The 26,637-nt window shown below is 32.5% G+C and overlaps 1 protein-coding gene across 1 annotated transcript; it reads left to right on the top strand.

Moving 5' to 3' along the window:
* Positions 1-28: 28 nt before the first annotated feature.
* On the top strand, positions 29-26,637 carry LOC134691449 (tetratricopeptide repeat protein 39C-like). The gene is made up of 14 exons (XM_063551983.1): positions 29-273; positions 1,030-1,078; positions 1,682-1,819; positions 2,592-3,147; positions 3,674-3,771; positions 5,193-5,286; positions 7,553-7,607; positions 8,375-8,427; positions 9,620-9,729; positions 10,853-10,976; positions 12,940-13,037; positions 13,588-13,692; positions 20,846-20,884; positions 21,365-26,637. The coding sequence occupies exons 1-14, from the start codon at positions 116-118 to the stop codon at positions 21,446-21,448; spliced, it is 1,761 nt and encodes a 586-aa protein (XP_063408053.1). The 5' UTR covers positions 29-115; the 3' UTR covers positions 21,449-26,637.

Below are 26,637 nucleotides of genomic sequence, written 5' to 3'. Positions count from 1 at the left end.
TTCTTCTAAAATTCCTTTCGGTTCTCCATCAAACCGGAAGTAGTAAATTATGGACATCGTTACAGAACATGACCCTGAAAAATAAACTTCCCAGCTGATTATACAAATTTTCAAAATGGCAGGAAGATCTGAAATGTCAGATATGACAGATATGGGTAGTTCGGAATCAGAAAGTGTTCTTGGCCAAGATGACTCTGAACTTGCATTGTCAGGAATAAGGATGTTACTTAACAATGGTTTTGAAGAGGCACAAGCACTTTTTGACAAATACAAGTACGCCCCCTTATTGTTTTCATTAGAAACGTACACACCAATAATGTTCTGTCGTTAAGATTTCTCATTGCCTGAAAAGAGGAGTTATGTTTTCTTACTTACAACATTTTTTTACACTTGCTTTCTTTGTATTGCAATCTATATTTTTTGGTATGGATCCTCATGATCATTCATTTGTCATTGCATAATACACTAAGTTGCAGGATCTTAAAGGTGTGATAAAAATATGATAGTTGTCCCAGATTAAAATTAAGATATAATTCCTTCATGTCATGCTCCATGCTCATTTTGATTTACACTGTAGTGGGGGATCCAGAACTTTTCCTAGTAAAGGGGGGCCTGCTGACTGACCAAAGGGGGAACTGCTCCAGTCATGCTTCAGTGATTCCATATATAATCAACCCAAATGTTTTCCACGAAAAGGGGAGGGGGGCGGGTCTCCCTGGATCCACACCTATGCTCTGAGTCTGAAGCTACTATGTACTTTGAATGCTGTGAATAGTAGTCTCAGATTAAACATGGGTAGCCATTATGTTGTCGATATTTTACACCAAGCTTTAGAAAAGAGAATAACGTTCAAAAAATAAATATAAAGATTTCATAGAGAAAAATTACATAAAATATTTTTGAACACTTAATGAAATGACTTAAATGACATATTTCAAGACTTGGTATTACATTGTACTGTTGCATACATTGTATATCATTTATATACTAATGATTAAAGTAGACTAAGTATTTCAATATATTTTTCAGAAATGACAGTTCTTTGATGCATGCTGGCCACAGCTTTGTATATTTTATGGTTAGTACTCAGAAAGTCAAATAACTTACAATCAGGAGATTAGGACTCAGATTAGGATGTTTTAGATATAGATTTTGTTGAAAATGTATCTGTTTGATGTAGAAATTGTCTTTTAAAGTGTTTTTTTTTCTCTCTTCAAATTCCCATGAAATGTTTATATAGTACCCTTGTTTTTCTATTTGAATGATATCACATTATTAAAAATATAATTTAATAAGTGTGATTCTTCAAAATCTGACAGTTGATTATTTTAATGACTGAAAGAAAGTGTACATTTTTATTGTCATGCTACAACATTTACATTTAACATTATTCAGTTATTTGGCAAGATTATTTACTGTTATTCATCATGAAGGTACCCTCATTACGACTCTAACAAATTGTGATTAAAATGTTAAGCTGATTTTAACAGAGTTATCTCCTTGAAGTTTTATGTACTGCATTAGATGTATGGAAGCCTAGAAGGAAATAGCAAAGTTAAATGAATATAAATATAGAGAAATCTGATTGTCTTAGGAGTTCACAACATGTATTTGTATTGTTAAAAAAAATATTTGGATGTTGTTTAAAAAGTTATTTATTGAATATGCCCTTATCTTTCAGACAGCATTGATTTCATTTGAAGATGAAAAGATGGCAGAAGCCTTGAAAAAATTAGAAGAAACAGAAAAATTATGTGACACTGATTCTGGTATCTTCAAATCACTGAAAAAGAAATTAAAATCAAAAAAGAAAAAGGAGGTTTGTTAAACATTTCATGTCTGTGTTCTCAGGCACTTCTTATAGAATCCTGGTAAACATGGAATTTTGAAAGCTTGTCTCTAGAAATAATAGCATTACATCAGTCATGTCCATATATATATAACACAATTAATTCATAAGAAAATCAGATCCGATTTCTTATATGGAGAAAAAAAAATTTCAGCAAAATTTCAATCTTTCTATATGATGTTGGCATTATATTACCGGTACATATAAAGGAAGCCTCTTCCTCCTTGGATTTTGAAAAAGCAGATCATTATCTGTATAGATCTTTAATGAAATGTGCAAATTTCAAGAGTAATATGTATCAATGTGATGTAGGCATTATCTAAAAAGGAAGCTTCACTGTAGATGTGCTAGACTAGTCTCCCTTTGTTTATAAATATGTATATAAGGTACATTTTAAAAACAGATATAAACTTTTAGAAGTAATCTAAAAACACACATATTTCTTGAAACAAATTTAAAAAATAATAAAGAAAGCAATTAAGGTCCTTCTTCTTTGATTTTGATAAAGCAGATCATAATTGATATTTCATGAAATGTACAAATTTCGAGAGAAATATGTAATTCATGTAAGACTCATTTTTATATAGAATATTATGTATTTTATCTTTTTTACGTCTGTATTTTACAAAATCAGATTATTTTTGTTTCATTCATTTAAAAAAAAAAATTTGCAATAGAAGGCAAGTTTTTTCATGGACGCTAAACATTTTTTTATCGGTTCTTTTCTTTACATATTTTACAGGGAGAGACAACCATAAGTATTGAAGATAAAATACAACGACAAGTCATAGTAGCAGATTCCATTTTATATCAGGGGATATTGATATTCACAAATCAGGACATTTCAAGTTATATCAAAGGGGGTTGGTATCTTCGTAAAGCATACAAGATTTACGAAAAACTTCACAAAGATGTAAATCAGCTCATTGCTGCTTCTAAATTAAAACAGAGCAAGTCTCAAAACAGTCTAACTAGTGCCGGGTCAGCAGTCAGCTCAGATGGACCAATCGACAGCAACGATAATGAACTCACTCACGACGTCCTTTCACGTTTATTAGGAGCTGTGAACTTTGGTTACGGAACCTTTCAGTTGTGTATATCAATGGTACCTCCTAAGATTTTAAAACTGATAGAATTTCTAGGATTTGAAGGTGATAGAGAGGCTGGACTTGCAGCCTTAGATTTTACCAATCATAGCAAGGATATGAAAGCCCCATTGGCTACACTGGGGTTGCTATGGTACCATACAGTATTACGACCGTTCTTTGCATTAGATGGTGCTAATGATTACGACGCAGGTAAATTTATCTTATCTTTGTTATACAAAGGTTAAATGGCGCTAATTATTATCATGATTATGATGCAGGTAAATTTATCCTACCTTTGTTATACATGCATGACATAGTTTTGATGGTGTTAATGATTAGGCACAAACATATAAAACATGCGTTTCCCCTTACCATACCTACCCTAATTTGTAATGCCTTAAGGTGAATCATGGATACCAAAGGGTCATTCGAACTCCTAAGTGGAAAAAAAACAACAACCAAAAAACTGATGATGTGTCATGGGAAAACTTTAAATTAAAGTATCCATGAAAATATGAAAAAAAATTCACAAAATGCATGTGGAAAAGAAACCTAAAGACAAACAATAGTACACAAATTACAACATAGAAAACTAAAGACAGCAACACATACCCAACCAAAAACCAGGTGTTCTTGAAGGATAGACAGTTTGTTAATATGAATATTATATTTATGATAAATGGTATTGGTCTAATTATATTTTCCTAAAATGTTGACTATTTTTTCCCTCTTTCAGGTACTCATGATGCAGAAGTTATCATTGCAGAGAAAGAATCAGAATTTGAAAATTCAGCATTATTTTTATTTTTCCGTGGTAGAATACAACGACTAAGGGTAAATATATATGAAATTTGAATTTTGGTGTTTTTTAAGCACCACAATTAGACTATTTCATGGCGGCCAATATTTATTGGTGGAGGAAGTCGGAGTGCTTGGAGAAAATCACTGACCCTCGATAGGAAAACTGACAATCCTAGTGAATTAAGATTGGAATCATGTGAACCTACACGAGCAGGATTCTAACTCACAACCTCAGTGTTGACTGGCTAGGGATTACAGTAGTAACTACTTTGTCCACTTGGCCACTGAGGCCCCTTAAAAGAAGAATTCTGTAAACTCATATTGTATTTTTGAGAAGAACAATGTGAATAAATAGTCACAAATACAATGTATGTCAAACTTAAGGATGTTCGCTACTCGGTTTTGAAATAACAAGCTTTTTTAAAGACTGTTATAAATTGATAGTATATAAATAGAGAAACTAAATAAGCAGAAAAAAATGGAGGGTCCGTGTGCTTGTTTTCGAGATATAAGTCATTGAAAATTTGGCGGGAAAGAATTCTCTCTAGATTTTTCTTTCACTTAACATTGGCACTTTCTTGTTTAAAAAACTATGAAAAAATAACAAGGATTTCATAAGAATTTGAAATATGGCTTTTTAATCAATATGTAATAAAAAAATGAAAAGAAAAGAATGGGTTAGTGGCCGATTTTTTTTATGTTAATACATGGATAAAACCAGAGGATTCCGAAAATCTGGCAAAAATTCAAAAAAATAGAGGAGCAAACATCCTTAAATCTGGTATCAAACAAACATGACAAAGTTAGAAAAGAGTAAATATGAATTGCAGGGAAATTGGCTTAAATGAGTTAAAGGCAAACACAGGTCTTGGAAAATAAAAGATATAGGTAGCTGAGACTGATCATGTTATATATACCATGAGGTTTTTTTTATTTTTTCCTATTATTCTATTTTTCTCAATCATGTACATGTCAATATAGTTATTTTTATGTTTTTCTTCTGCCTTTATGGCTAAAACTGTTCCAATTTTACTATAGATTTCATAAAAAATGATATCCAAGAACTGAAAGTTGATATGCACTATTATCTTATTCAAAGGGCTAAACATAGTGCTGTGTGTCATATTTTAACACATATATAGGCACTGAACTTCTAAGAATTTAAACTTTTTCTAAAATTCTGTACTGCCCTCTCTTCATTTTGGGTCCTCCTCAGAATTCAATGCTGCCACCATCTACAATGTATATGATTTGTACTGTTAACATTACAAAGTTATGTCTCTATGAGATGAAACATTGAGATTATTCATGGGAACTAGAGGGGGGGGAACTAAATAAATATATCTACTAAAAAACGGCATGGTTTGTCCAACCGCTGTATTTACAAAGTGCAACTTTTAAGGAGATATTATTTTATCTTTTTTGAGGTATGAATTTTTTCTTTTGGTTTGTAGAAAAAGACAGATGAGTCATTAGAATTATACAGAAGAGCTTTGGAGGCAGCAAAAGGCCAGAAAGAACTGGAACTTATGAATTTGTATGAAATAGGTAATAAACTAGTTTGTTTCTTCAAATCTTTGAAAAGAAAAGACAAAAATCATTAGAGAAACAGATTCCGCCACTATAACTCGTGTATTTCCATATTTCTCAACTCTCAATAGTTGAATTTTAAGCCTGGCACTTTGAATATTATATTTAACTGTCTCCAGTGGTAAAATATCAAAACAAACTTGTTGCAGTTGTGGAATCTCTATACAATTAACTTGATTGTAAAGGGGTATCAATCTGCTCTTTAACCCTCTCATGTATGTTTTTAAATATATTATACTGAATGCACTATCATGACTATCCTTCTTGTCTTTCAAAGGAGTAGGTTCAGTAAGACCCAGGGCTCACACTACTTCAGAATTATAGGGAGAAGTGACTTCTCTTTTTGAAACTGATAGGGAGAAGTGGTGAGATTTGAAAGAGAAGTGCTCATTCGCAAGGGGCGCTACAATGTTTGGATTTTACAATAGTATTAAGGGTCATATGTAAATAATGTTCTTTTTATATTGTTCAATTCATATCTGAGTATACAATTAAAGTAACATTTCAAATTAAAAGTTGTTTAAGTTTTACTAAGGTTCTTGTGAGAAACTACAAACTAAATATCTAGCACTAAAAAAAAAAAAAATTTTATTTTAAAAAATGTAAAGAAATTATAATATGTCAATAACAATTTAATTAAAAACTATCTTGTGTATGAAATTCAGTGTTTCTCATAAAAAAAATATAAAAGTTATTAAGCTGGGCCATAATATGTTGATATTAGTATAATAGTCTCAGAGTTAAGCAGTTTGAAACAATCCATAAAAAATATAGGGAATTATATACACCAATCAATTAGATGTAACCAAAAGTCTCTTAATGCGTGTGGAATGCGCAATTTTTCCCTTTGGAATCAATATTCTTCTGTCAGCTGTTCCATCCGTGCGTCCGTAGCAATTATTGTATAAGTGCAGATTTCGGTCATAGCTGGTCCGGTTCAGATCCTTAGTTTAGAAATCGGTCAATGGCGGACGAATGCAAGAAAATTTACAAAAATAAACGATGTTTGACAAGTTATTTGGAAAGGAACATGACGTTTTAAATGCAATAAATGGATTAGACATTTACTGGAGGCAACTTTTATCACGTTTAAATGAAGAAACAAACTTATTTTGCCGCTGAAATTTAGGTTGATGTTCGTTTTCGAGTAACAAGCACCGGAACTTGCGGAAATGCACGAAGTGATAAAATGTTGTATTTTTATCAAATAACCTGCTTTACACTGCGAAGACAATGCTTCAACCTCTTTTTTTTTTAAAGATAATGAATCGTTTATGTCTGAAATCTTCACAATTCTAGCATATTAGTTAAATTTTAGACAGTTTCCGTGTAAAACGAAAGTGGCTGCATTCGTGTTCATCCTTGATATTGAAATGTTAGTTGTATTTGATGATAATACATAACATATGTAAAGGTTGAGGATGAACACGGATGCGGCCACTTTCATTTTTGACAAAAACCATGTGAAAAATGACATTTTTCGGCATATTTGTTAGATTTTTTCAAATTTGAGCTTGAATTGGGTCGTTTTTAATTACTTAATCAGTTAAAATCTTTCACAAAAACTAATTGAATGAAATAAAATAGACACTTAAGAGTTTGAAAGGTGGTCAAAATCTTTTGTCAGATGAACCTGAAATTTGAGGCCAAAATCGGTCCTTACCGGACCTACTCCTTTAAAATTAAAAAGACTTACTTTGACAATATGTACATAATGTTATTAGAAAAAAACCGGCAGAAATGTTAAAATTATTTTGGCTATCTATAATAAAATTCTGAGGCCAAAATGCAGAAATTGAGCATTGTCTTGAAAATTCTAGATTATATTTTAATTGATTGTTATATATATTATTAATTTTTGAATGGTCTGCACAAGAAGGTGACATTCTAAAAATTATATCCAGATGAACCAAGGGACAGTTAATTATCTCCCTTGTATAAGCCAATCAAAATCTGGCATTTTAACATGAAGTACAGGTATAATGAAATTTTATATTAGGTATTCTATTTAAAAACAAGGTAGAAATGCTTGAAAATATCTTCTGCTTCACTTGTTTTTAAGCCTTGTACAAATAAATTTTATATTTTAAGAATACAACTATTCTATATACATAATATACGCAATTATAAATGCATGCCATTATTTCTGTATTTACAGTATTTTATAAAGAAGCTTATGATTTAACTTATTATAAATTCCTTTTATATTTTCATATTTAAATAGGTTGGTGTAACATTATGAAGTTAAACTGGAGAGAGTCTCTTGGAGCTTTCACAAGGTACATATACTCCAGTGATTTATTTTATTTCTATTTATTAATATATCTGTATATACCTTTCTATAATTTTGTGCTATTTTCACATTTCCTGACCGGTGTGAGAAAAATATTTCTCCTCACTAGTGAAAAATCTGTTCTCGGCAAATGATTGGTTAAAATTTAATTGTGACGTTGAATTTTCTTGTTTTCTTATGACGTCAGGAAAAAAGGTGACCATGCCTGGTAAAGTCATATCAAAAGTACACAACTTTCTTCAAATCTTTGAAAAGTAAGGATAAAAATCATTAGAGAAACTTTCCACCACTGTAACTCGTGTATTACGATATTTCTCCACTCTCAACAGTTAAATTTTAATTACTTAAATTTAACTGTCTCGAGTGGAGAAATATCGTAATACATTTGTTGCATTTGTGGAATCTATATGTAATTAAGTGCGTTTAAAATGTACTTGAATAATATATAATAAAGTATTGTTTAAATCAACTCATTTTCAATAAAAAAAAAAAAAATCCGAAATCATAAGAACCTCAAGTTATGTGCACTTGGTACTGTTCTTTTTTTTTAATTGTGTATGTTGAGTTCGTATGTTTCATATCTGTTCTGTCTTACTCGTTATCAATGTATGGATGTAACTATGTTATTATCTTTTTTTAATATTGCAACCAAATAATAGGATTTTTCAACCTTACTTTTAGTCCCTTAAATAAATTCAGGTATATTACACATATTGGCCAGAACAAGATTAACAAATATTTAATATTTTGTAGGTTAAAGGATGAGACTAAATGGTCCAAGTGTTATTATACATATCTAATGGGAGGTAAGGAAAGCTCTAGAGTAAAATAAAATAGAAAAACTAAAAAAATTCAACAGATCTTGTTATATTGCAATTTTTGAATTAGTGACACTTGATCTGATAATTTGGTCACTTGAAATATTGATGTCACTTTTCTTTTGTTGTGTAAGACATTTTCTATTGACATCAATCTTTTTAAAGTGAATATTTGTTATGTCCAGTAATGGCAGACAAAAAGCAAAAACAGTGTATTGTAAATTTTTTTTTAATTGTCCACCTAAACTTTGAAAACAGCATTCAATTAGTGTTTTTGCTAATTGTCATCTTTGCTAGCCAAGGGTTACGATCCACTTCCCTCCTCTACACCCTTGGCGGATTGAGATAAAATTTTGGAGACAGGGTAAAGATTTTCATTGGTTGCAGTTGTTACTGGCTGTATCTAATCAAAAAGCACATACACATAGTTACCTGTAAATGTAGAAAATGTAGGTAAAACAATTGCCACATGCTAATTGTGCAACAAGTCCTTACACCTCAAAACATATGACCATAATAAGAAAAATGTTAAGTGACAATTTAAATGTTCTTAATCAACTAATAAGTTCCTGTGTATGTTACTTGCACAAATGTTGAAATGTCAATGTATATTTTCGTTTCCTGCTTCACCAAGTTTGTTGCCACTGTGTTTTCACCTTCACACTGAAGAGAGTTCAAGTGCTATCATTGATCAGGAATATTAGTATGTGGAATGGGTGTGACTTTAATCAACTGATAGATGGTACAACATTGTTATCAGCTCATATTACATCTTCTTATTTATAATCAGTGAAACCACAAAATCAAATATCTATAAAAAAATACAATATTTCAGCAACCCAACAATACAATTGAATCTAATATGATCTCTTCAATTTAATTCCGAATTAGAGTTATGACTCCAATTTTTCGTTCCACTGAACATGACCATTTGCGGGTGGGGCATCCATGTACTAGCGACACATGCTTGTTAACATACATACAAAGACCCATTGGTGCATGCGTCTGTTTTCTACTCTATGGTTGGTTTGTTGTCTCTTTGACACATTTCCAATTCCATTCTCAATTTATTTGTATTTGCATTACTTTTCTACTCATAAATATTAATTGGTATAGTAATACATGTAATGAGTTCCCAGTATATAAGGTAAGACATGACTATATATGTTTATTTTTCCAGTATCTCTTGGTGCTATGGGAGATGTCAAAGGTGCTAAGGACACACTAAAAGATGTCCCAGGACTGCTAAAAAAGAAAAATAACCAGATTGAGGCTTTTGTTTCTAGGAGGGTAAGTTATAAATAGAAAGTGTGTTTTAGGAAAGGGCTATTCCCAAATTAAAAGTATGGGGAGTTGGAAGGCACTTTTTCCCATGGTCTCCAACAGTACAATTGGGAAAAAAATATGTGTTTTTGTGTGAATATATTAAAATTATATTTATATTAGGTGTCTTTCAATATCCCATCAATTATAAATTATGGTAAAGCCCATCGACAAATTAATTTTGTCGGATGATAAGTTAGATAACATGCCTCTAAGAAAAAAGAATATATTGTGAATGATACAAAAATAATTTAGCTTTTGTGGGAGTGTTTGTATATATACTGTGGATACATTTATTTTCCTGGACTGAGGAAAGATTGTATTTTATGTCGTTTTGCCACAGTTTAATTGCCTTTAACATGTTAAATACTTACACTACATTGTACACTTTATTTGTGGTTCACCAATCACTCAAAAATCATGAAAATGGGTTCGCCACTAATAATGCTGAATTCACAATATATATTACAATTGAATCTGGAATAACTCATAGACAAATTAGCAAATTAATTGCGTCTCAGAAGATTTTATTGAGACAAAAGAATAAAATTGAGAAAGGAAATGGTGAATGTGTCAAAGCAACAACAACCAAACCATAGAGCAGACAACAGCCGAAGGCCACCAATGGGTCTTCAATGTAGCGAGAACCCCCCCCAGCTGGCCCCCTAAATAATATGTAAACTAGTTCAGTGATAATGGACGTCATACTAAACTCTGTAAACTGTATAAGATAGAAAATGAACATAAGCTTTTTTACAACTACACTAATTTCAAGTTAAAGGACTTTTCTTCAACAGATGTTTTATTTGCATTGTTAAGCCTAATTTATTATACTATCTATGTTATCTTCATTTACACCTATATGAGATACTTGATCAAGAATCAGGTTGAACTGAATGTTAGAAAATTATATTTGAATATCATTTTATTTCCTAGGACTTTTCTTCAACAGACGTTTTATTTGCATTGCTTAACTAATTTATTATACTATCAATTTTATCTTCATTTACACCTATATGAGATACTTCATAAAGAATCAGGTTGAACTGAATGTTAGAAAATTTAATTTGAATATTATTTGTTATCCTAGGCAGAGAAGATGAAGAAGAACCCTCCTACCCAGGAGATCTGTCGTCTGCTGAGTTTAGAACTTATATTCCTGTGGCACGCTCTTCCTACATGTACAGAGGACGAACTTAAACCATTTTTAGATGGTGTGTAAAGTTATAAGAATAATTATAGTATAACTAATCGCCGTATTTGAATATCACAAAATAAGACAACACGTGACCGAACGACGCATGGATTAAACGAGTGCGCAGCACAAGATTAATCTGTAGCGGCGTTCGGTCACAAGTTGTCTTATTTTTTATATTCAAATACGGCGATTAGTTATACTTTTTATTACATTGTCAAATTGCTTTTTTTTTTTAAATTAATGTAGAAAATGTAAGGAACTATATGTTTTTCCTACACATGTTTTGTTTTGACGTTATTGACGTCTTGACAACGCCTATTGTTGTTTGACGTCAGAGAGTGAAATAACCACGTTTATTTCACATGTGAAATTATCGGTTTTTATCTAACTGAGAAATCAATGTAATTCATTGAAACCAATGTAATAAGAATATTTATTATTCCAATCAAGGGCCCTTGATGCATGTGGGCAGCATGCCATGTACACTTAAAACAATACATTATAATTTGTGATAGAAAAACATTTATATATATTGAAATGAAACATTAAAAAAGTTCAGACATGTTATTATCTCCCTTCTATAAAATTCACATACATTTTATTCCAGGCAGGACCAGAAACATAAAATCATTACAATTTATATGATAATTAAAAGAAATTACAGGTCTTGTAATTGTTGTCCCTCTTACCCGTTCTTTTCCTGCATATAAAAGGTGTTAACTGTAAACTAGTATATTTTCTTAGATTGTATTGACTATAGGTTACAAGAGCCCAATTATTTGTTTACATTTTACCGGCAAGTTTTTTACCCCAAGATGGTACTCAGAATAGAATCCTATGGCTATACAGCTTCTGATTAGTTGATACAGGATTGGAATTATATTTAATCGAAAGCTTATCCAATTAGGTTTAAAAATTGCCAAAAATCATATTCACATTTTACGAAATATAGAAAATATCTTCAATTTCTGCACGTCAGAGCCATTAAAAATATGCATTTTTCATTAAGCGAATAAAGTAGACGACCTTTTTCAACTGCATTTAAAGTCAATTTGAGCAGCATGAAGCTACCCGGTATATATTTTTTTGTTTTGGTTGTAATGCAACACTGGCATTTCTAGTAACAGGAACTGCAACCCATTTTTCCCTAGTTTGTGTAGTCTTCAAGAGAAAAAATACAGAACACTAGTGGTACCCTATGGAAAATACATAACGAATAATTGTGCTCTTGTAACCTTATGAAAATGGGTAAGATAAAGTACCACTAAATTTTATGAGTTATTTCCCTTTTCATCAAATGCTATTGAATATTGTGTATTTGCTTTCCTTCATTGGTTTGTCTACTGTAAATTCATAAATAATTGTGATGTTTTTATTATAGGGCAAAAATGCGACAGGGTAATAATCGCAATAAATAAAACTTTAATTTTGAAAATTTTTATATGAATTTAACAAGATTTTTCTCAATACATGTGTATCTGACACAAAAATTAATCATGTTCAAGTCTTAAATCACACAATAGCAATAATAAATGCATGAATGATTTCTGAATTTAAAGTATCAAATTAGACTTAAAATTAGACTCCAGAAAACCTTCAAAACTATCTAGGATACAAACATAGCTGTAACATGTGTTATAACTGTAAATATCGCTATTTTGTTGATTTTTACTTTGATCTTTTTTTGGGGATAATTTTCATATCATGCTACAAATGTACTCGCTTGAGATGAAAAATTATCGCTAGAAACTAAGGAGCCATGTGGCTGTTACTAATGAAATTGACATGAATTGACAACGTCGTCATAGGTAACAGAGCGATAAAAAGATTATCATTGGTCATCTCAACTCGATTGAATTTCTCGCTTTCGCCGTCACCGGCTCAAGCGAGAAAATCAATCTCGTTAAGATAACCAACGATAATCTATAAATTGTTCCTGCATTACAAATGAGATATTTATCTTCTTATTGTATTTTCAGTGTGTGATATGCAGACAGACAAAAACGTATTCCACCTAAAGTGTCTACTAGAGGGCGCTATATATAAAGAATTGGGTCAAGATGAATATGCTTTACAAGTAAGATTTAGTCATGAGGAAATATGCTTTTGAAGAAGAGAATTTAAGGGTCTTTCCTAAAAAAAATAATCTTTTCTTGAAATTTTATTATTAAGCAGATGTTAACCCAGTGACTTTTGCCAATTTATTGGAAACACTTATTTTTATTCGTTAATCGAAAGAATATTCACCAGAGAATATATCATTGTATAATTTTTTTTGTTAAATTATTAGAAATAAATTCAAGTCAAACACCAGTATATTTAAAAAAAATGGTAAGACGTAAATTCTTGTGCAATTTTTTAAATTTGTATCTACTAAAGAAGCTTACTGCATACAAAAAAGAGGTATTATAAATTGAGAATGGATATATGGAATGTGTCAAAAAGACAACAACCCAACCCAAGGCAGAAAACATTTTTTTTATTTAATTAGAAAGCTACCCTGCAACACAAATCAATCAAAACAGATCTGTAGATCTTCAACATTGAATACGATCACAAGCCCTAACTGTCTCTGATATACTTATTGACAATTTTCTATGATTCTAACCTTTGACCTGATGTTGTAGTGTTTAGACGAATCGCTAGCCAGACACCAAGGTATGAAAGATGACAACCATGTACCAGCCTTTACTTTGTATGAAATAGCTTCCATTAAAATGAAATCTCCTGAGGTAAGACAACCATGTACCAGCCTTTACTTTGTATGAAATAGCTTCCATTAAAATGAAATCTCCCGAGGTAAGACAACCATGTACCAGCCCTTACTTTGTATGAAATAGCTTCCATTAAAATGAAATCTCCCGAGGTAAGACAACCATGTACCAGCCCTTACTTCGTATGAAATAGCTTCCATTAAAATGAAATCTCCCGAGGTAAGACAACCATGTACCAGCCTTTACTCTGTATGAAATAGCTTCCATTAAAATGAAATCTCCCGAGGTAAGACAACCATGTACCAGCCCTTACTTTGTATGAAATAGCTTCCATTAAAATGAAATCTCCCGAGGTAAGACAACCATGTACCAGCCTTTACTTTGTATGAAATAGCTTCCATTAAAATGAAATCTCCCGAGGTAAGACAACCATGTACCAGCCCTTACTTTGTATGAAATAGCTTCCATTAAAATGAAATCTCCCGAGGTAAGACAACCATGTACCAGCCTTTACTTTGTATGAAATAGCTTGTCGGAAAATACGCGAAGTACTAACATTACGTTATTGTAACGTTGTTACCAAAACGCTATACTGTGTGACGTTATATTATATGCATTAGCTATCACAACGATTAAACGTATAGAAAACACAACGCATGATTTACTTAGATTATTCAACATTTAATGGTGCCGTAACCTTTGGATATATATGGATTCAAAGCTGAAGTCAGTTCGTGCTGGACACAAAGGAGCCGTCACGAAGCTTCTTGTGAAATTCGACGAGTTAAAGTCAAAAACAGACACAGAAGTTGACGAAGTGAAAGCCCTTGATGATGCCGTCACGCAGAAACAGAAAAGATTGATTGACCTGAATAACAGACTTTTGGAACAGACATCGGAGGAAAATCTGGAGCAGGAAATCACCGACTCAGATGAGTATATGTACGAACTTGATTGCAAAATTAGACAAATTCGGAAATTCATTAAGTCCTTTGAAACAAATATAATTTCGCATGATACTGTTGGTCCTTCAACGAGCAGACTTAACCCAGACGCATATAATTTCACACCCGAAGCTAGAGTTGATATGAACACATGTGCAATAGATTCTATCAACCAGCAGTATTCAATGCACGCCCCTGCAGTTCATACCCGTCCGTCGGAGAATGTCATGTTTCAAGTCCCGTCAGAACCGAGATCTTCGAAATCTAATTACCATAGGCTTCCAAAGTTAGACTTACCCTATTTTAATGGAGATATTCTCAAGTGGCAGACATTTTGGGATTGTTTCGAGTCATCCATACACTTCAACGACACATTAACGCCAATCCAAAAGTTTAATTATCTGAAGGCCCAGCTGGAGGGAAGCGCCGCGCAAACAGTAGAGGGATTCGCTTTGACAAATGGTAACTACGAAACCGCAGTCAACCTTCTCAGAGATCGGTTCGGACAACCTAGCAAACTGATACATGCTTACATGAAAGCACTCATGAATTTACCCGCACCGACAAATGATGCTTTTAGTTTAAGGTCTTACGGAGACAGATTAGAATCATACGTACGAGGATTAGAGTCACTTGGTCAAACATCAGAGATGTATGGTTCGCTTTTGGTACCTGTAGTTTTGGACAAGTTACCGATTGACGTAAGAAAATCTATTGCAAGAGAACACGGGAGAGATAATTTGATGTTGCAAAATCTACGATAATCTATAACTAAAGAGATCGACATACTCGAAGCTGGAGAAGGAGTCACAGATTCAGACAGATTGTACGCTACTGCATTTTTCATGGGTACGCAATCACATTCATACAAGAGCAAATTCACAGACACACATCAGAAGACAAATACACGTACATGTATTTTCTGTTCAGGTGAGCACTATCCGACGGAGTGCTCTGAAGTAACAGACGCAAACGCTAGAAATCAAATCGTAAAACAGAAACAGTTATGCTTTAACTGTTTAGGATCACACCGAGTAGCCGCATGCAAGTCTACTAAACGATGTAAAAAGTGTAACGGAATGCATCATACTAGCATATGTAGAGGCAAAGAGGTAATTCCAGGTACGACACCGGAGCATACAACACAACAGTCATCAGTAAACAAAGTTGAAACACCAAACGAGACTAGAGTAATGTATTCATCACAACAGAATCACAACATTCTCCTGAAAACAGCAATTGCACCAGTTGTATATAACGACCAAGAAGTAGAATGTAACATCTTATTTGACGAGGTAGCACAGTGTTCTTTTATAACTCAGAAACTAGCTGATCAATTAGAAATAAAACCCACAGAAAAAGTAAGCATTCAACTGTCTGCATTCGGAGATTTATCTCAGAAAGTTCGTAACTTAGACACTGCAACAATACAACTACAGACCGACACAGGAGAAAAGGTGCATATTAATACACTCATTGTTCCAGAAATTGCCGTCCCAATTAAGAACAATATTTCCCTGACTACAAGGAGCTTGCCACACTTAAGAGAACTTAAACTTGCACATTCTATGCAAAGTACAGAACGTTTCGTAATTGACTTTCTCATAGGCGCCGACCACTATTGGGACATTCTTGAGGACAAAGTAATTAGAGGAAACGGACCCACCGCTGTTCAGTCAAAGATCGGATATCTATTATCAGAACCGATCAACAGAAACATCAACCAGCCATCAACAGTTCTTGTAAACGTCATCGCACACAAGAACACAACTATTGATAACGAGAAAGGCAATTACGAAACGTTCTGTACTTTGCATAGAATGTGCAAGTTTAAGTTCTCTTAAGTGTGGCAAGCTCCTTGTAGTCAGGGAAATATTGTTCTTAATTGGGACGGCAATTTCTGGAACAATGAGTGTATTAATATGCACCTTTTCTCCTGTGTCGGTCTGTAGTTGTATTGTTGCAGTGTCTAAGTTACGAACTTTCTGAGATAAATTGGTACCTATATGTACGAACTTGATTGCAAAATTAGACAAATTCGGAAATTCATTAAGTCCTTTGAAACAAATATAATTTCGCATGATACTGTTGGTCCTTCAACGAGCAGACTTAACCCAGACGCATATAATTTCACACCCGAAGCTAGAGTTGATATGAACACATGTGCAATAGATTCTATCAACCAGCAGTATTCTGCGAAATTATATTTGTTTCAAAGGACTTAATGAATTTCCGAATTTGTCTAATTTTGCAATCAAGTTCGTACATATAGGTACCAATTTATCTCAGAAAGTTCGTAACTTAGACACTGCAACAATACAACTACAGACCGACACAGGAGAAAAGGTGCATATTAATACACTCATTGTTCCAGAAATTGCCGTCCCAATTAAGAACAATATTTCCCTGACTACAAGGAGCTTGCCACACTTAAGAGAACTTAAACTTGCACATTCTATGCAAAGTACAGAACGTTTCGTAATTGACTTTCTCATAGGCGCCGACCACTATTGGGACATTCTTGAGGACAAAGTAATTAGAGGAAACGGACCCACCGCTGTTCAGTCAAAGATCGGATATCTATTATCAGAACCGATCAACAGAAACATCAACCAGCCATCAACAGTTCTTGTAAACGTCATCGCACACAAGAACACAACTATTGATAACGAGAAAGGCAATTACGAAACGTTCTGTACTTTGCATAGAATGTGCAAGTTTAAGTTCTCTTAAGTGTGGCAAGCTCCTTGTAGTCAGGGAAATATTGTTCTTAATTGGGACGGCAATTTCTGGAACAATGAGTGTATTAATATGCACCTTTTCTCCTGTGTCGGTCTGTAGTTGTATTGTTGCAGTGTCTAAGTTACGAACTTTCTGAGATAAATTGGTACCTATATGTACGAACTTGATTGCAAAATTAGACAAATTCGGAAATTCATTAAGTCCTTTGAAACAAATATAATTTCGCATGATACTGTTGGTCCTTCAACGAGCAGACTTAACCCAGACGCATATAATTTCACACCCGAAGCTAGAGTTGATATGAACACATGTGCAATAGATTCTATCAACCAGCAGTATTCTGCGAAATTATATTTGTTTCAAAGGACTTAATGAATTTCCGAATTTGTCTAATTTTGCAATCAAGTTCGTACATATAGGTACCAATTTATCTCAGAAAGTTCGTAACTTAGACACTGCAACAATACAACTACAGACCGACACAGGAGAAAAGGTGCATATTAATACACTCATTGTTCCAGAAATTGCCGTCCCAATTAAGAACAATATTTCCCTGACTACAAGGAGCTTGCCACACTTAAGAGAACTTAAACTTGCACATTCTATGCAAAGTACAGAACGTTTCGTAATTGACTTTCTCATAGGCACCGACCACTATTGGGACATTCTCGAGGACAAAGTAATTAGAGGAAACGGACCCACCGCTGTTCAGTCAAAGATCGGATATCTATTATCAGGACCGATCAACAGAAACATCAACCAGCCATCAACAGTTCTTGTAAACGTCATCGCACACAAGAACACAACTATTGATAACGAGAAAGGCAATTCCACAGAAGAGTTATCTCAGAAACATAACCATCAAGATGATGTACCTTCAGATATGATCGTTACCAAAAGAAGACCCTTTGAGGAAAACATCCAAGGAAGTGACTATCTACCAAGACCGCCCGAACGAACACACCCTCAACTGGTGGAGTCAAGAAGCCACATAGATACAGGACAGAAACTTATAATGAAAGAAATTTACAGCTGAGCCTGAAATTACCGTGTGTGCTAGAAGGAACATCCATGAATGGACTAAAAGATAAACTGTAATTGTGTTCAGTCAAGGTTATGGAACTAGATTATTTTATTTGAGATGGACATTAATTTTAAATTATTTATCTGTATTGTGAATTTTACATTTGTTTAATTGTCGTTACATATTTCACTTTTGTCGGCCCCCAGAATGTCGGAAAATACGCGAAGTACTAACATTACGTTATTGTAACGTTGTTACCATAACGCTATACTGTGTGACGTTATATTATATGCATTAGCTATCACAACGATTAAACGTATAGAAAACACAACGCATGATTTACTTAGATTATTCAACATAGCTTCCATTAAAATGAAATCTCCCGAGGTAAGACAACCATGTACCAGCCCTTACTTTGTATGAAATAGCTTCCATTAAAATGAAATCTCCCGAGGTAAGACAACCATGTACCAGCCCTTACTTTGTATGAAATAGCTTCCATTAAAATGAAATCTCCCGAGGTAAGACAACCATGTACCAGCCCTTACTTTGTATGAAATAGCTTCCATTAAAATGAAATCTCCCGAGGTAAGACAACCATGTACCAGCCTTTACTTTGTATGAAATAGCTTCCATTAAAATGAAATCTCCCGAGGTAAGACAACCATGTACCAGCCCTTACTTTGTATGAAATAGCTTCCATTAAAATGAAATCTCCCGAGGTAAGACAACCATGTACCAGCCCTTACTTTGTATGAAATAGCTTCCATTAAAATGAAATCTCCCGAGGTAAGACAACCATGTACCAGCCTTTACTTTGTATGAAATAGCTTCCATTAAAATGAAATCTCCCGAGGTAAGACAACCATGTACCAGCCCTTACTTTGTATGAAATAGCTTCCATTAAAATGAAATCTCCCGAGGTAAGACAACCATGTACCAGCCCTTACTTTGTATGAAATAGCTTCCATTAAAATGAAATCTCCCGAGGTAAGACAATCATGTACCAGCCCTTACTTTGTATGAAATAGCTTCCATTAAAATGTAATCTCCCGAGGTAAGACAACCATGTACCAGCCCTTACTTTGTATGAAATAGCTTCCATTAAAATGAAATCTCCCGAGGTAAGACAACCATGTACCAGCCCTTACTTTGTATGAAATAGCTTCCATTAAAATGAAATCTCCCGAGGTAAGACAACCATGTACCAGCCCTTACTTTGTATGAAATAGCTTCCATTAAAATGAAATCTCCCGAGGTAAGTCTCTGTATATTAGATAGAATACAGACATGCCCCACCCCTTGTAAATTCAGACAAAACCACCAACCCCTTGTAAAATTTATTTTATTAAAAAAAAGAAAGTCAGTTAATTTCTTTATAAGAAATGCTAATCAACTTGTGTCATTGATGTTTTTTGAGAATCATTTATTATTTTGGTCTTATCCAGTCAATGTCTTGATATTTCAATACAAATAAGATGTGTATTTAACATACTATTCAAAATTTTCTTTCATCAAGATTTAACTGAAAATGTACAATCATAAACGATGAAAGATAACTCCAACTTATTTGTTATTGCCTAGTAAAATATAATTCAATTTTTTATTCAAAATATTACAAAATTGCAAAAACAAATTAATCCTTCAGTGATTAAAGTGGTATAAATAACTTTTACGATGAAAATGTGAAATTAAATGATAAATAGATTTGTTATATATTTAGTATCATAATTATATTCACGAGTGAAAACGCCAAATTATTTCCCAGGCTTTTCTTAAATTTTATGCCCTATATATCGCATTTATTATGCCCCAATTATGGACAATATGTTTTCTAGTCTGTGCGTCTGTTCATTCAGCCATACTTTCTTCTATTCGTTCCCCTGTCAGTTTATTTTTGTCCATCAGTCATTTGTCTGTCCCGCTTCAAGTTAAAGTTTTATGACAAGGTAGAATTGAAACGTTGAAGTGCTATTAACTTAAAAAATAATGGGAATGTAGTTTCGGGGGGTTCCAACTATATGTTCCCATTCAAATGCATTGATCTTTCAACACCCCCCCCCCCAACCAACCAACCAACCAACCAACCAAACTTTGTTTCATTTAAATGTATGTATTTATTTTGACTCTTGATGATTCAAAATTTTGGTTAAGTCAAACTGAATTTACAGTCCCAAGGTTAACAAAAGCATTCGAAATTCATTATTTATCTCGAACGAACACACATATGTGAAAAATGACCTCCAGGATTTAACTAGATTGAAGAGTTAATCACACACTAGTAGTGACTACACGTGTAATTAAATTTCCGGTCAATGACTCAGTTGTATTATCTTTCGAAAAGTAAGAGTGAGATGAAAGAAAATAAAGTGAAATCTAAATTTTCTAAAATTCGCACATCTGAGAATAAATAATTTTGTTAACTTTAAATGACCTAAATACATATTCTTCATATTTTCAGACGAAAGGAAAGGCAAAAGATCTCTTACAGAAAATAAAGGTTTGTTACTAAATGATTTAATAGTATCTATGTAAGAAAGTTTTATAACATGACATTTAAAAGCCAAAATTTACAAAAGTAAATAATTCAATTGGCATATTTTTGAAATGACAAAAAAATATCAAAATTTAAATTTGAGTTAGTATTGTCAATACAAAATGTATTTAAATTTGATTTAGTATTGATTTTTTTTTGGTCATTTCATAAATAGACATTTTGAATTGTTTATTTATTGTTGAAGAAAGTGCTCTTAAATTTTCCCAAATAATAATTTTGTCATTTAAATTTCGGCGACCTTTTGAACTGTCTTTTATATTGTTGAAGAGGTTGCTGTATTAAATTTTCCAACATTAAATTTTCCCAAATGATAATTTTGTCATTTAAATTTCAGAGACCTTTTGAACTGTCTATTATATTGTTGAAGAGGTTGCTGTATTAAATTTTCCAACATTAAATTTTTGCATTTTATTTATTTTTCAGGATAACTATAAAGACTATGACTTTGAGAATAGACTTACCGTGAGAGTAAATAATGCTCTAAGGCAGTTAAAAGCTAGCGGATAAATAGGATAGATCTAATAACCAAAGAGGAAGAATTGAGATTATAGAGGATAAGTTGGATAGATCTAATAACCAAAGAGGAAGAACTGAGATTAAAGTCATTATAGTAGTAAACTGTCTCTTATGTTGTTGATAGTCAGTTCTACACACTGAATCAAAATTGTTATACTGTAATTTATTATTTTCCTTGTTTTAGTGCTAGGCATTAGTTTCATGAGAGTTATCTTTCTTGGTTTAGTGCTAGGCATTGGTTTCCTGAGAGTTATCTTTCTTGTTTTAGTGCTACGCATTGGTTTCCTGAGAGTTATCTTTCTTGTTTTAGTGCTAGGCATTGGTTTACTGAGAGTTATCTTTCTTGTTTTAGTGCTAGGCATTGGTTACATGAGAGTTATCTTTCTTAGAAGCAGGTACTTCCTTTATAATCTACATGGAATATGAAGTAATTTTTTTTATTTTTGATTTTGATGACATTTTGAATACATGAATAGAATGAAAATTTATGGAAGCCATGGCATAACTTTTATTCTAAGTCAGAAAATTTAGAAATAGACATCCATAAATTAACCTATCATGATTATGACAGAATTCATTCCATTTGAGCCATCACTTTTGTCAAGATATTGTAGAAACTGAACAATTCTTCACAAACATGCTTAAAATGAACTTTCCGATGTAACATTTTACAATGAAAGAAAAACTAATTTGATTCAAAATGTTTTTCTGATTTTATTATATATTTTTGAAGGACTGGATGTTGGCACAAATTGAATGAACTTGGTAAAAAAGAATGAAAATGGACAAAAATATTACCAAGAACCAAATAGACTTCGCAGGCTATTCAATTTTTACCTGGGTCCTTAAATTTTAGCTGAGAAAATCAAAAATTCTTCTGTTTATCTTTCACATGTTTGCAGGTTTGGACCCTAGAGGAAAATTGTCAGTCTTTATACCTGATAAGCTATACATTTATTGTCTGTAGTAATTCATACAATCATGAAATATTTTTTTTGTCAATTTTTAGACACAGAGGAATGATGTTTATAAACTAATTTTGAGGTGTTCATTGATTAGTTGTTCTAAAATGTGTACAGAAGGCCATGTTGTTTTATTTGACAATTATGAGATTAAAATTTGATGTCACATGATCAGTGTGTAGTAACCATATATAGACTGTGATTTGATTTATTAATGTGATACACAAATGTAGAAATAGGGTTCAAAGGTCAAAGGTCCTGGACCTGTTATATATTATATGAGCCAATCCAAATTTTAACAGTGGGGCCATAATAAATAATAGGTTTGTTTGCCCAAAAGCTATCTACCCAGAACAAAGCTGCCTACTCAAATTCTTTTATTGTCCTGATTTGAAGAAGTTTTTTTTTAATCAAATAGGCATGAAGACTAATAAACATCTGATACTTCAATTTCTTTTAAAAAATTTTTTTTTTAAAAATGCCTACCCGTCTCAACCTTTTGGGTAGGGTTTGGGCAAACCAAAATATTTTTAAGTGTGGCCTGATTTGATTCACCTTTTTGGAAAAAATCTGGTAGCTTGAAAATTTGTTAAGTTTAAAATTTACCTCATATTTAAAAATGCAATTCAAATTTGTTATATGTTTTAGTGAGGTTTTTTTTAAGCCTTTTTTAATACCTCCCAAGTCTCATAACTCATAACATTCCATATTTTGATTTTGTTGTGAATATCATAATTTAGTATAGACCACCAGGAGAAATCGAAACATGATGTGCAAAAAGAGTCATTGCAAATTGAATGTGGTCAATCTTGTGAAAACAACAAATTAAAATTAACACCATAGGAGCTTATCTATATCTGATAATAAGCTTTGAACTTTCATTTGTAATTTAAAGAAGAGAAGCAGAAAAGATGACCATTTTTTTTTATGACAGATAGAAAAGCATAGAAATTAAGATTGATAAGTCCAGGACCTTTGACCTACAGAAAATATTTTTTTGAACCCTTAGAAACAGTAGAGTAGATTTATTTTGTATTAAAACCTTGTCAGTAGTTTTTCACAGCATTTAAATCACTGTAAATTTACAATTTTTTAGAGATGTTTTTCATTTTTGAGAAAAATTTATTTAGAAATCACAATTTGATTTGTTGAAAATATATCTTACTTGTGTGTGAGCTGATAAACAAATCAAATCATAAAAAAAAATGAGGGCAATTATTTCTGACTTTTAAACCTTCATACTGAAGAGTTCACTATTGGTCATTAATAAAAAAATATCTCGTCTTGATGGATAGATATAGGAAGATGTGGTATGAGTGCCAATAAGACCACTCTCCATCCAAGTCACAATTTATAAAAGTAAACCATTATAGGTCAAGGTACGGCCTTCAACGTGGAGCCTAGGCTCACACATATTCTATTAAAAGCAAGGCAAAGGTATGCTGTTTCCAGCTTTGCTGCCAATATCAACATTGTATTAGTATGTGATTATGTCCATTTATAGAAAACCACTAATAGCAGTTACATGATAATAGGAATGATGTTAAATTAGCATTTCATATTTTATTTCCGTGGAGTTTATTTATTTAGCATGTGCCAACTCTTTTAAAGTAAATTAGATGTAGTGAAACTTTTTTTACATCATCTTTATTCACCATTTATATATTTCCATTGAATTTCACAAGAGCAATATTTTTTTGTAATTGAGTCTTGCCTATAAAAACAATATCCTCAGTCCCATGGACTCTGTCATTCCCACGGACTCCCACCGGAATTTTGTACAGAATCCAAATATTTTTGATGGAATATTTATCATGTTTATAGTAAGATTTGATAATAGTTTTGATTTTTCAAGCATTATTTACATAACACATATCAAAGTGTCAACATTAACAGCTGTATATAAATCGCTTTAGATATTTCAATTGTTTACAAGCTGAAGTAATTTAACTGTTTATCAAATTTGTTTCCCAGAGGCAGATTTCGAGGGTTTTCCAGCCTTTTTTTTTTACTCAAATCTCCTGTCTTGTCATATCTTTTTTCTTCTTCAAATTTCATCCTAACCTCCCCCTCCCCTCCCCCTTTCCCTCTAAAAATCAAATGTCTCTCGATTCTTTGAATGCTGATTATTAAATTTAGTGCCAAACTAATATAATCTTATTATATATCTTATGTATGCAATTGTTTCTAGTTATTTTAATTAGTTTATTTATAGACCTATTTATTGCTCATATATGTTGTACTAATTGTTGAAGGTGTAAGGCTATTTATGGAGTTGTTATGTGATTTGAAAGCCCTCATATATATGTTAAATCTGTATTACTTTGTAATTTTTAATAGGGGTTTTGCAAGTAAAACCTTTCAAACTTAATATGCTGTAAATTCAGAAAATTTATACTTGTATTTATTATTGCGTTTGTTTTGAAAAAATGACAAAAATGTGAGATTAATGTTATTGCAATTTAAGATAAATCTGCATACACTTGCGGCTGTCAATGAAATTAACAATGTCGTCATATGTAAAATAGCAATAAACAGGTTATCATTTGTCAACTCAACAAGATTGATTTTCTCACTTTCACCATGCTGGCTCAAGCGAGAAAATCAATCTTGTTGAGATAACCAAGATAATCTATAAGTATCAGATATCAGAATGTGAGGTTATTATTGTGATTATCTCCGTGGCATTAGATGCAGTAATGAAAACCTCAGAATAATTTCTGAATTTACAGAATATATTGTATTGTGTGTGTTTATTAAATGGTTTGTACTTTGTGCTGTGACAACTGATATTTGTTGCTGTTGTAATCATTTTTGTTTGTATTCACATTGATTGGGACCAAATATTAAGCCATACTGAATGTAAATCTGGTATGGCTGTAACTTATTTCAGGGTTTTGTTGTTTTACATGTTATCAATGCAAATAGTGATAAGAATTGTTTTTTTTAGATTACTGGGTATTTATGATAACGAACTATTGATTGACCTACAAATATAAAGGTATTGCATACAGTGGGAATTCCAAGGGAGAGTTTGGGGGGTTGAAACCCACCTTTTTTTTAGACGATCAATGTATTTGAATGGGGACATATGATTTGACCCATTTTTATCCCTTTTATACTCACTGAATTCAGATAAAACGAAGAATCCATTGAATCAGGAATAGTTTTGAGAAGTCCTTTTGGTATAAAGCATGTCCCTCTGAACTGTGGCAGGCTCTTTCGTCTGGAGCATGCTTTTTTTTAACTCAATTGGGGCTAGCCCTTTTGGTATAGAGCATGCACTTAAAATGTGGCAGGCTCTCCTATTAGTCTGGAGCAACCCTGTGTGGTATGGCGCATGTTCTTTTGGTATCATGAATGTGATGGTCTCAAGTAGTTTATTCTAGACATGTGTAGCGTAAAATTGTAAATTACTGTTTATTATTTATTTTTCAATAATCGTTTGCTGCTGAAAAGGTGGTCAAGCCCAAAAGAATGACCATATTGAATTTTTGATGGACGATGTTTTCATTGTGTAGATTTTTAGGTTAATCAATATGCATTTTAAAATCACTGTTTTGTGCATAGAATGTGACTTTTGAGTTAACACATGTAAAAATGTAACCCCCTAACCAAAGATTTCCCCAAAAAACATAAGTTAATTGAAACTCATAACTATAAGGGATTCCAATTACATTATGTAGAAATGTGTGAGTTTTTTTTCTAGTTAAATATTTTACTCATTGTCACTTGTTCACACAGTTAGATTAGAGTTCTATTATCAGTATTACGGATCTTGAACCTGAAATCTTATTACTATAGACTATCTGGCAAACAAGGAAAGAAGGTGTTTTGGAAAGGAGTTTAATCTTTCTTTCTTAACCAGTGCCAGAAAAGTGGTTTAATCCTTCGTTATAAGAAACCAGTGTCAGAAAACTGGTTCAATTGTGCTGTCGAAACCAGTGCCAGAAAACTGGTTCTATCTTACTCTGAAAACCAGTGCCAAAAAACTGGTTCAGTCTTGCTTTGGAAATGAGTGCTAACAATCTGGTTTAATCTTTATGAAACCAGTGCCAGAAACTGGTTCAGTATTTCATTAGAAACCAGTGTAACTACACACTTAAATTGATCTCTTATCAGATAATTAATTGTCAATGGTTTATAGCATTATGTTATTTATTATATTTCCTTGTTTACTATTTTTGCTGTTATCAGAATCAATCAACTAATTTTCTT

Source organism: Mytilus trossulus, chromosome 11 (assembly GCF_036588685.1).
Source record: "Mytilus trossulus isolate FHL-02 chromosome 11, PNRI_Mtr1.1.1.hap1, whole genome shotgun sequence".
Taxonomy (NCBI): Eukaryota; Metazoa; Mollusca; class Bivalvia; order Mytilida; family Mytilidae; genus Mytilus; species Mytilus trossulus.
Note: the sequence above shows the minus strand (reverse complement) of the source record. Positions and strands in the feature narration are given on the sequence as shown.